We start from the raw sequence: 12,185 nt of genomic DNA on the forward strand, positions 1-12,185 counted from the left end.
AATTTTGACTTTTTTTCACAGAATTCCTAATTTAATCTCAGATTTTTGACGTCAGTCTCTGAATTCTGTTTTATGATCTCAGAATTTTGATATTTCTATTCTGAGAATTCCTCATTTCATTTCAGAATTTTGACTTCAACTTCAGAATTCTGACTTATTATCTCGAATTAAATATTTTTTTCACCCCTAGAATTGCGACTTACAATTTCAGGAAAAAAAAAGTCAAAATTATTTTTTTTTTCAGTAGCTGTAACTCTCTTCCGTGAATTAGAGCTACAGACAAGTACAGTAAGTCTGATAAAGTACAGCCTTACTGTACAGTACAGTCTTACTGTATCATATTTTGTATCATATATATCATATTTTGGTGCTACAGAACTCTTTTCCTGGCCGGTCCTCCTCTTACTGGTCCCGGCATATGAAGACGGGTCGCCGGTGGCAGCAGCACCATCTAGCTCCTCTGCGCTACTAATCCGTATTTAATTGAACTCCAGAGACTCTGAAGCCAGGCTGTGATGCAGGCGGCTCTTGCTCCTCTGAGAGACTCTGTCCTCGGTTAAAGGGTCTCAGCTGGTCCCGTCTGCTGTCCCCTCGGCTTAATGAGCTCTTTAACTCAGCTCTGGGTCCTGGTTGGCAGCTCAGATTTAAATATTTCTGAATAATAACCTTCATCTAAACCTTTCTCCGACTGCCCCGGTGGTCCCCTTCTTAGCGTCCGAGCACATCCCTGCATGCAGCCTCGTCAGGGGACGTGTTTCCACGTGAAACAAAAAGCCAGGCTAACAAAGCAGTGCTAAGTAGGTTAGCGGTAAACCAAATGCTGCATTATCTGGAGCAGGGCGGAGCTGAAGCTTTGGGTCTGTGGGGTTCGGCGACACGCGTCGGAACAAGACCGTCTGACAGCACTGCATGCCCCAACCCAGCTAACTCATCCAAACATTTGGAGCGCAGGGGCAAGATGATGTCTGACGTCTGAGGCAGATTCCACTATGGAGACCCACAAAATAGTCGCTCTGCAAAAACAAAAAAATCTTACTACAGATTTTTAGATCTAGCTTCTAGTTCAAATATCTTACTAAATATGAAATACAGTAACTTACAAGTGACTTTTCAGGAAGAAATAGGAGCTTGTTTTAAGTTAATTCCTTATTATTGATGGACATATTTCCCTTATCCTAAGTAAAATAATTTGCCTATTCCAGAACTTTTTCATCAATATTGAAGTATTGACTCTGAAGCTCGTACATCTTGCTGAAAAGTTTTGAAGTGTGCTAAGATATTTCTACTGGATACTAGAACAAAAACTTAATAAGATTTAGTGTTTTTGCAATGCAGATGTTTACTATAATACCTTTGAACTTTGTCACTCCTGTCACAACAAAACTGAATTGAACACTTTCTCGACATTGGTCGTGCTGCGCCGGTTGCCGTGCCGTCACTATTATCTGAGTGTTGGTTCTCATTTATGGAAACAATGAATGAAACTCTTGGTTCAAACGCAGCCATCTGACCAGCCTTTTTCCTCCTTTTTCTTCTGTTTTCCCAGATATTGTCCTACACTGAAGGTCTTCATGGAAAATGGCTGTTCACAGAGATCCGGGCCGTGTTTTCCAGACGCTACCTTCTGCAGAACACGGCTCTGGAAGTGTTCATGGCAAACAGAAGTACGACTGAACAAAACATTCACCACAATTTTAAATCAGTACACTGTACATTTAACAGCACAGTGAGCTGTTAATGTTTTTAAGCTGATTGATAATTTGCTGATTTATTGTGTTATGTTCTTTGCATTCTTATATTTCTGTGCAGCGGCCGTCATGTTCAACTTCCCAGATGCAGCCACGGTAAAGAAGGTGGTCCACAGCCTTCCTCGCGTCGGATTGGGCACAAACTTCGGTCTTCCTCAGACCAGGTCGGACCTTCTCTGCAGCTTTGTGTTTTGAAATTTAAATAATACAAATCTTCGTCCAGACACATTTTTCTTCTTGCTCACAGATCCTTGTTGGATACAAACTGTGGCAAAAGACTTTTGGTCAAGTTAAGAAGCAAAATGAAAACATCAGCACTCATTCTCAGTGTTCGTATCATAGCTGTAGTCAAAAGTTGCTACTTTAACCAGATAAGTCTGGAGGCAAATTTAGGATTTTTCCAGATCTGGATAAGCAAGAAAAAGAAAAACGTATTATTAAAAAGTGGTTATTTTTCCAGGCTGCCTTAGCCATCCATCCAGCTACCCAGTTAGAATCTTAGCTTCTGCATGTAAAGCTGCAGGAGGAAGCTGTCATAAGACTTTGTAGCAATACAGCCCTTTTTAAAATGCAAATATCTTAATACACTTGAAATAAGACAACTCTTTTGAGCTTTACATCATATAATGCCATTTTCTCACAAAAAGCATATCACGAGTGTTGATTTGATTATTTCACACATGTTTGAAAAATTCTTTAATCTCCCTTGGCAACCATTCAGATGTGCAAAATAGCTGGGTGGATCTAGCTCCGCCTTTCTGGACAAAGCTCCTCCTCTGAGCTGCAGTTTCCAAGCTTCCTCCCCTGTAACTTCCACACTCGGCTCCTTCAGACTAGCCAGCTGCAATTAGTAAACATCTGGTAGAATTGTACATCTGCTGAGCTCATTATGCGAGCTACTTGTCATGGAAACACTGGTAAAAACATTGTTAAAGGTTTAATAGTTGAGCCAGGTTGTTTGCAAAGTCAAAAACCTAATTTCAGGATAGAATGTAATAACTTTATTAAGAATAAAACCTTGTTTTGTTGTTGAAATGTAAGCCTTTTTTTAAAATGACATTTATAGTGAGAATCGGTATAGAAGGAGTGTGTGTTTGTGTGTGTAACAAGCACAAGTTTAGGTTGTGAGATTTTACTTGTTTCTATCAGTCATTAATCACAGCAGCTTATAGGCTGCGTAGCGTCTGCCGCTGCAGAGCCTGGCCGCAACAAAGCACATTTTCTATCTCACTGTGCCACAGCATTCATTAATGTTGGAAGTTCATTCTGTTTGAAACGCTGCTGGTGTCATGTTTTCAGTTAGTTTTTTTATTTTCAGTTAATTTTTTCTTCTCCACACAAATCCTTTTCAAGATGAATCTTTAGATTATCAAAAGTAGAAATATATTTCAAAAATTCTCATGACATTCTGATTGGTTCACCAGTGTTTGTAGTTTAATTGTGAATGGAAAGGGTAAAATGAGTCATTTAAATTTAGTGTATTTAAATTTAGAACAGTTTCTTTCCTCAGAGGTTTAATGAATATAATCACACACTCTGACATTGATTAATTCCATCATTTTCTTTTGTTTTAATTGGATTTGGGTCGTTCATTTTCCCCCCCCTGCAGCATCTATCATGCTGCGGGCCATGCGTGTGTACATTCAACCTACATGTACAGTTCATTTGTCTTCTTAATTAGCACGACTGTAAATGTGTAGGGTTTTTTTTGTTGTGCTTCATTCTAATTGTTGTTTCTACTTCAACCTTTTCATTGAAGTCCTTCTGATTTTCCTTCCAGGCGTATTTCTCTGGCCACGCCCAAGCAGCTCTTCAAGACGTCCAACATGACGCAGCGCTGGCAACGCCGCGAGATATCCAACTTCGAGTACCTGATGTTTCTCAACACCATCGCTGGTGAGCACACACTCCTCTGTTGTGTGCTCACAGACTGAACATGTAAACTCTGTTTCAGTCGTGATTTGATGGTCCATGCTTCCTTCTTCCTTTACGTATGCAGGTCGCACCTATAACGACCTGAACCAGTACCCGGTCTTCCCCTGGATCATCACCAACTATGACTCGCCAGAACTGGACCTGACTCTGCCTAGCAACTACAGAGACCTGTCTAAGGTAACACGCCTCAGGCTCGTCCTTTTCATCGAGCTGCGTTAAAACTCTGTGTATAAATTTCGTAAAGTACATTATGTTCATCTTTTTGCTGTCATCTGTCCATTGTCCTCTCCAGTATTCTGCAAAGTTAAATTCTTACTTTTTGTAGTTTCAACTGTTTACTTTTAGTTCCTCTGGAATCATGCATGCAGTCTTTGGATCTTAAAGGGCCAGTATTATGTCAAATTTTTAGCTTTACATTTCCCTCATCAAAAACATACCTGGAGTGTTGCCTCAATTTTTTTCATGCATGTTTGAGAAATCCTTTAATCTCCCGTGGCGACCATTCAGATGTCCAAAATGACTCCACTCAGCTCCTTCAGACTAGTCAGCACCAATTGGCAAACACCTGGTGGAACTGAGCATCTGTTGAGTTCATTATAGGAGCTACTTCTCAGTGTAATGCTTGTAAAACATTGTTAAAGGGTCATAGAGGAGCCATGTTGTGATGACTTCTTGAAGGCGGAGTTTCGAAAAGAGCAGGAGCTTCTTAAAGAGACAGAGGCCCAATTTTAAGGCATTGAATTACGAATTTAAGTTTCTTTTAATAACTGTTGGTTACTTGTTTGAGCTAAAAAATGACACTATGTGGCTGTAAAATACATAATAATGTCCCTTTAACAGAGTTCAGGATTATTACTGATTCTGGAAAAGTGTAGAATTTAATATGGATATTCTTCAGCTCTGGATAACCATTGAAAAGTATTAAATGTGCTCTCTTAATGACATATCAGGTCTGATATGGGAAATATCAAGGAAGCAGGCAGCAGAAGTCCAAATGAAAAAAATTGAGAGAGATTCAGAATGTTTGGAGAAGCATCTTATAGAAACCCCTGAAATTTTGGTGTTTATCTGCTCCACTTTTGGAAAAAGTGACATATGTCCCAAGAAAAAAACATGACAAAGAGAAAAATAATTATAAACCACATATTTAACTGTGTTGGCTGCTGCATTGCTGGTTATATCCTGTTAAAAGATTCTAGACTCTTAATTCTTTGAGTCTATTAAGCCAAACGTCTTCTTATTTATGTTTTGACCTTCCACAAAACACCAGGAAGTGAAGTAGTACTCCCAGTTAGCTTCAGGCAGCCAGTAAATGTGTGTAAAAGCATCATTCCATAACTCATAAACACTGACTCCTGCAGCTAAAACTGCTTAAATGATTCTCCTCCACATTGAGTGCGAATATTTACTTGCATGAACTAAATATTTCGCTTTTCCACACCTACACCCACAGACAGGCAGAAAGTCAGAAAATAAGATGCGGCTTGCCAATTCCCCAGGTTGTGTTGGTTGTAGGAGGACAGAGGATTAGATTTAGAGTATCAGGTCTGATATGAAATACTATTTGTACTTTTATTTTTTTTTGCTATTTTAGGCTCAAGTGTACAACGTCGTATTAGGGCCGCTGTAGATAAAGAACAATTCCGACAAAAAAAAAAAAAACACGTAAAAATCTTGAGAAAAATCTCTGACATTCACTTAAAAAAAACCTTGGAAATTTCTCAGTTCCTCAACTCGGGACGTTGTGGGCCGGTGGGCGGAATACTTCGAAGACCTCCTCAATCCCACCAACATGCCTTCTGTTGAGGAAGCTGAGCATGGGGACTCTGGGCTGGGCTCTCCAATCTCTGGGGACGAGGTCGCCGAGGTGGTCAAAAAGCTCCTCGGTGGCAGGGCCCCGGGGGTGGTTGAGTTCCGCCCGGAGTCCTTAAGGCCTTTGGAGGTTCCGGGGTTGGTTTGGCAAACGCGACTCTGCAATATGGAATGACATCGGGGGCAGTTCCCTGGACTGGCAGACTGGGGTGGTGGTCCCCTGTTTAAAAAGGGGGACCGGAGGGTGTGCTCCAATTACAGGGGATCACACTCTTAAGCCTCCCTAGTAAGGTCTATTCAGGGGTCCTGGGAGGAGGGTCCGTCGGATAGTCGAACCTCGGATTCAGGAAGAGCAGTGTGGTTTTCGTCCTGGTCGTGGAACACTGGACCAGCTCTACACCCTCAGTGGGTCCTGGAGGGTGCATGGGAGTTCGCCCAACCAGTCTACATGTGTTTTGTGGACTTGGAGAAGGCGTTCGACCGTGTCCTCGGGGGCCGTGTGGGGGTACTCCGGAGTATGGGGTACCGGGCCCTTTGATACGGGCTGTCAGGTCCTGTATGACCGGTGTCAGAGTCTGGTCCGCATTGCCGGCAGTAAGTCGGGCTCGTTTCCGGTGAGAGTTGGACTCCGCCAAGGCTGCCCTTTGTCACTGATTCTGTTCATTACTTTTATGGACAGATTTCTAGGCGCAGCCGAGGTGTTGAGGGGATCCGTTTTGGTGGCCTTAGGATCGCATCTCTGCTTTTGCGGATGATGTGGTCCTGTTGGCTTCATCGGAACGTGATCTGCAGCTCTCACTGGTGCGGTTCGCAGCCGAGTGTGAAGTGGCCGGGATGAGGCTCAGTGCCTCCAAATCCGAGGCCATGGTCTTGAGCCGGAAAGGGTAGAGTGCCTTCTCCGGGTCAGGGGGGTCGTCCTGCCTCAAGTGGAGGAGTTTAAGTATCTGGGGTCTTGTTCACGATGAGGGAAGAAGGAACGGGAGATCGACAGGCGGATTGGGGCAGCGTCTACTGTGAGCGGGCGTTGTACCGGTCCGTCGTGGTGAAGAGAGAGCTGAGCAAAAAGCGAAGCTCTCGATTTACCGGTCGATCTACGTTCCCACCCTCATCTATGGTCATGAGCTTTGGGTCATGACCGAAAGAACGAGATCACGGGTACAAGCGGCCGAAATGAGTTTCCTCCGCAGGGTGGCTGGGCTCTCCCTTAGAGATAGGGTGAGAAGCTCGGTCATCCGGGAGGGACTCAGAGTAGAGCCGCTGCTCCTCCACATCGAGAGGAGCCAGTTGAGGTGGCTCGGGCATCTGGTAAGGATGCCTCCTGGACGCCTCCCTGGTGAGGTGTTCCGGGCACGTCCCACCGGGGGGAGGCCTCGGGGAAGACCCAGGACACGCTGGAGGGATTACGTCTCTCGGCTGGCCTGGGAACGCCTTGGGATTCCCCCGGAGGAGCTGGAAGAAGTGGCTGGGGAGAGGGAAGTCTGGGCCTCCCTTCTGAAGCTGCTGCCCCCGCGACCCGACCCCGGATAAGCGGAAGAAAATGGATGGATGGATGGATGGATTTCTCAGTTTGAAAAGTTGAAAATTTCCATGAAAAAACTGCAAAGAAATGTTTGAGATTAATCAGAGAAATTTTCTGAGTTTGTTCTGGAAAATAGTTGAAAATGTCCAAAAGTTGAAGATCTTTGACTTCTGAGGTTTCTGAAACTCTTGAAAGCCTGAAACTATTTATATTCAAACCAGATGAAGATTTTCAATACTTAGAATAAGACATGTCTATGGGGTTTTTTCTGGAAAATTTCTGAGATTAATGTCAAATTTGGTGAGATATTTAAAAAAAAATCTCACCATAAAACTAAAATCTAAACTAAGCTAAATAAAAATAATGACACCCTATCGTGAATCAGAGAAACACGGCAAGCCTTAAGCTGTTTATACAAAGACCAGATAGAGAATTTCAATGCATAGAAGAGCACCTGTTGTCTGTGGGGCTCAGCATCGCCCCCTATCAGTGAGGCACGGTACTTTGATCCTCACACTGTGTATTTTCACTGCACATTTATTACCGAACAGATAAAAAATTTCACACACATCATTAAATATGTTAAATTGTGGAATGTCAGCATATGTAGAACATGTAATTTTACACAGATAAAGGCGATATAAAGAGAAACCACAATACCTGCTTCATTCAGTAGGTGGGACACGGCGCCACCAGAGGTGACAGATGGTACTGAACTGCAGTTCAACAGGCAATGCATAAATTCAGCGATTTTGATTCTAAAAATGTTTATATCACCAATAAAAACAATCAAATGAAAGAAAAGTCAAGTGGACAAAACTGATTTTCTCTTAATTGCTGGCATCTGTTTTACTTTTCATGTACCAGCTGTTAGGATTACAGGTGAGGCACTGCCTCCCCCCTTTATGCGGGGTTTTTTTTTTTTTTTTGCTTTTTTTTTTAAATCTCTATTTGTAGGACTTCTTCTCTTTTTATGTGCTTTGTTGTTGCCCCCCAGGAGGCAGAAATATGGCATCAGGCGCACAAGCAGACATTTGCTCGATTGCCTGCTTTCTCCTGAGCTCATTCCGGCTTCCTGCTCCTCCGCTGCAGATTTTAGACAGCTCAGCCTCTGAAGTCGGTGAAGCCTCGTAGCCCGGGGGAGTTCGCTTAAAGGAGGAGAAACAGAGAGACGTTTGGTCCGAAAGAACACACACACTAAAAAAAAGAGAGAGAGGAGGAGAGCATGTTACAGAAGAAGAACATCATCATTTGCAGCTCTGTCACTCCTTTCGTCTTCAGCAGCAGAGGAACGGAGGGAGCGGGGCCAGTCAGTTTTATTCATGTTGTGTGTGATATGAGTGTATGACTACTGGACCATGTCAGACTGCCGTGTCTGGTAAACGGCAAACGCAGCTAGCTACGCTCTCTCATTCATCCCCCCGCCATGCAAGGGCTGCACCAACGATTCCTTGCAACTTTTCAGAGATGATTTTAGTTTTGTGTCTGTATCTGCGCACCGTTCACTCCCACCGCATTTCTTTTTCTCTGAAGCTTTGTTTCCGTTTTATTGTCATTTCTCCTACCCCCGCGTGTATTTGACCCTCCTCCTCCTGCAGCGTGTCACGTCGGCGGTCGTCTCCTGAAGAAACAGGTCATCTGCGAATCCTCCAGTGACATTGAGAAGCTAAACTGCCATGAGTACGCGCGTCATGCGTGTGTGTTTGTGCGCGTGTGTGGGGGTGGGGGTGTGCGTGTGTGCGCGTGTGGGTGTGTGTGTGTGTGTCGTTGTCTCGTCGTTGCCAGAGGCCACACAGAATTTATGTCCCTGGCTACCAGAGCTGTTTCGACCTCGGGGACTTTCTTATCATAAACTTTAGCCTCAACCCAACATCAAACACCAACCCCAGAGATAACGTCGTAGCCAGGGTAAACACTCACTGCCGCTTGTTGGCGCGTTTTGCTACAGCTCTCTCCACTGGACATCACAACCCCAAACCCAAAGTTTTTTTTCTGATTAGTTTTTTTTTGTTAGGAATGTTACAAGTCGATTTTCATCTCCTCATGTTGCTTTATTTTTATATGTATGGTTCTTTGCAAAAGTATTTATTCCCCTGAAACACTTTCATTGATTCACAGACCGACACAAAGTCATGATTAATTGTGAAGTAAAATGAAAATAAAAATGTTTTACAAACGAAAATCTGTTATGGAATGACATATATTTGTATCTAGCCCATTTTACTTCTTTATGAAATATAGTGCAACAGTTGGTCTTCTGCAGAAGAGGATTGGCACCACTGAAAAAAAACTGACTTTAAACTCAGAATTCTAAAAAATACTCATCCATGTGACGGTGTGCTCAATCCATACAGACCCTTCAAGTCAAGGATAATAAATAAAAAATAAATCTAATTTCAACAAAGGTAATAACTTTATAGACTCATATGCTAGATGTTTGACTCGTTGAAAAGAGGACTGGGCAATACTATAACATTATTTTATCATTCAATATAGAAGTACATTACCATATAAAACAAGTCACTATTTTTGATAATCTTTAATGTCCTCTTGTATTAAGTGTGATTTGAAGACATTAGGAAGTTATTTTTCAACGATTTGAAAAATAACCTTCTAATGTGTTACACATACACATTCCTTTTAGATATATTTTTAAATTAAAACCGTCATGCATCACAGGCAAACAAAAGAAAATTGACATTCTTTTGTTGATGTCAAACAAAATGAGCATTGAAATTTAAATTCTCAAAATCTCTCCTTTGTGTAGCTTGTTTCAAATTTTCCCTTTTTTGTAATTTAAGAATAAACACTGAAAAAAGAAATCTAAAAAGACAAAACAACACAAAAACAATAGTTTATATTCTCAGGTCAAATTGAAGCAGCTACAGGTACAGGCTGTTCTCCTGACTTCATCTGAACCTGCGCTCCACTACATAGTTTTTTGTCCGACATTAAAGAGCCATAACACCTCCACACGACTGAAATGTTCGCTCCTTCTTGTCGACAATGTCATTCTCCAAGTCTTCTGGCTCTTCGTCCTTCAGGACTCCTTTTATTTATTTATTTTTTCTCACTTTACAGAGGCTAACATTAGCCGTTAGCATGTCTGGCGGCAACTGTGCGTTTTGCGTCAAGCTAACTTTGCTTGGCTTTAGTCCAGCCACATGATTGGTCCACCATTGAGCAATTTGCGTTATCATTGGCATCTTTTCTATATATTGAAGGCCTATATCAACCGTTTCTCACATGTATTTAGAGGAAAACACATTTTGGGATTTTTAATCTATCGTTTTATCACCAAGCTGTGAAGTGTTCGTCATTATGAATTCTATAACCTAAAACACTCTCACATCTTAAAAGGTAAAATCATCTGGTGGTTTTGTAGCTTTTAACAAAGCCCAGAAAACAATTAAAAGCACACTTTATCTATTATGTAGTCTGCATGTACAAACAGATAGCACTATGGAAGACTTATTGAGCGCTCTCTGTGCCTTTGTGCTATAATCTGCTCCTCACAGCCAGATCAGCTAATAGTGTATTGATCGTGCACATGCGTGCTCTGTATGCTTGTCCCGCAGGGCCTCTGCACCATTTTCACTCTTTAGATGGGACATTATACATAAACACTTACTTCAAACGGTTCATGTGATTTATGACTCAAAGTCTTGAGTGATGCTCCAATCACTGGCAAGCCATTCTAGTTCTACGGGGCTGACTGCATCGTTTTATAAGCACGGTACCACTGGGTAATGGTCCTTTAATCTCCCCCAGGAAGCTGCTGATTGCTCTGTAAATGAGTGGTTTGCTTTTGAGATAAATACAATTTAGGTCTCCGTGTGAATTTCACTGATGGGATCTTGATTGACATGTTTAAAATAATTCTATTTTGGCAGCCTTTAAAAGTTGGTGGAATGGCAAATTTGAAAAGGACTTGGGCAGCCAGTTTAGTGTTTTCTTTTACTCTGGTTCTGATTAGAGTCACGCTAATCCAAGTTTGGCAGTCAATTTCCAATCGGTTTTGTGAGTTTAATCTGACTATCCTTATTTGTTCTGCTGTGATTTCTCTTTATAGTTTCTACAAGTATGTGACTTTTACAAAAATGTATTTCTTCTATTTTTGTTAAAACTGTTGCCATGTCGTGACAGTAAAGTATGAGACAGATCATCTGTCTCATACTATGAGCTACTATTGTGGTCTTAAGAAATGCACCGTTCCCAACCAAAAACAACCAACCATAGCCAGGAGGAGGGTCTTAGTCCTGTCAATCAATTTTTTTGAATGCGCTGCTAAATGTGGCAACAAATGAAAAATTATTTGCCATTCCAGGAAAACTGTTTATCTGCTGTCATTTGTGGCCAGCTTACTAGCTTTAGCATTCATGGCAGGCTATGTTGTGGTGAACCAGCTGTAGCGTAGCTCTCTCCTGCTCTCTCAGAAGCTCCGCCTTCACAAAGTCATCGCAACATGGCTCCTCTATTAACATGAAGTGTTTCATTGAAAAGTAATTAGTATGATGAGCTCAGCAGATGTGCTGTTCTCTCAGGTGTTTGCTAATTGCTGCTGGCTAGTGTGAAGGAGCTGAGTGCATTTTGCACAGCTGCATGGTTGCCACGGGAGATTTAATGATTTCCCAGAAATGCATGAAAGAATCGAAGGAACAGTGTTATAACATGATGTAAAACTAAAACAAGTTGATTTTCCTTGATACTGCCCCTTTAAATAGCTTCACTATACGTCCTCTAGTTTCAGTTTTAATCACCTCACTGATGCTGGAAAAAAAAACTTTTCTTTTTCTTTATTTTTTATTTTTGTTAAATCTGAATATCATGTGACTCTGGCCACCAGCTGGTTTCTAGTCCTAAGGTAGACATCAGCTACAGTTTCCTTTTTTAATGCTTGTCCATGTGATTTTTGCACAGGCTGTTTGTTTGAACAGCTAACGTCGGGACAGCTTGAATTTCCCAGCGCTGTATCAGTTTTAAACAAGAACCTGATCATGAATGATGCATGGATCCTAAACTCTGAATACTTTCGCACAGGTCCCCACCACTCCACCTTGTTTATTTGCTCTTTGGTTTCCGTTTCCTGCGAGTTATTCCTCCTTCTCCTTCCCCTCCTCGTTTTCCCCGTCTTCTGTGACGGAGAACTGATTAAAACTAATCCAGCATTA

At 42.0% G+C, this 12,185-nt stretch overlaps 1 protein-coding gene across 5 annotated transcripts in view; it reads left to right on the forward strand.

Annotated features, from left to right (window-relative positions):
* The window catches only part of lrba (LPS-responsive vesicle trafficking, beach and anchor containing), a 232,396-nt gene that overhangs the window by 160,374 nt on the left and 59,837 nt on the right, over window positions 1–12,185 (forward strand). For all 5 annotated transcript variants that reach the window (XM_081616331.1, XM_081616388.1, XM_081616359.1 and 2 more), the window contains exons 40-43: window positions 1,547–1,664; window positions 1,810–1,912; window positions 3,529–3,644; window positions 3,748–3,860. In XM_081616331.1, the coding sequence (XP_081472457.1) occupies window positions 1,547–1,664; window positions 1,810–1,912; window positions 3,529–3,644; window positions 3,748–3,860 (450 nt within the window). The remainder of the gene's footprint in view (window positions 1–1,546; window positions 1,665–1,809; window positions 1,913–3,528; window positions 3,645–3,747; window positions 3,861–12,185) is intronic.

The sequence above is a fragment of the Poecilia reticulata genome, chromosome 1 (genome assembly GCF_904066995.2).
Source record: "Poecilia reticulata chromosome 1, P_reticulata-male-v2, whole genome shotgun sequence".
Lineage (NCBI taxonomy): Eukaryota > Metazoa > Chordata > Actinopteri > Cyprinodontiformes > Poeciliidae > Poecilia > Poecilia reticulata.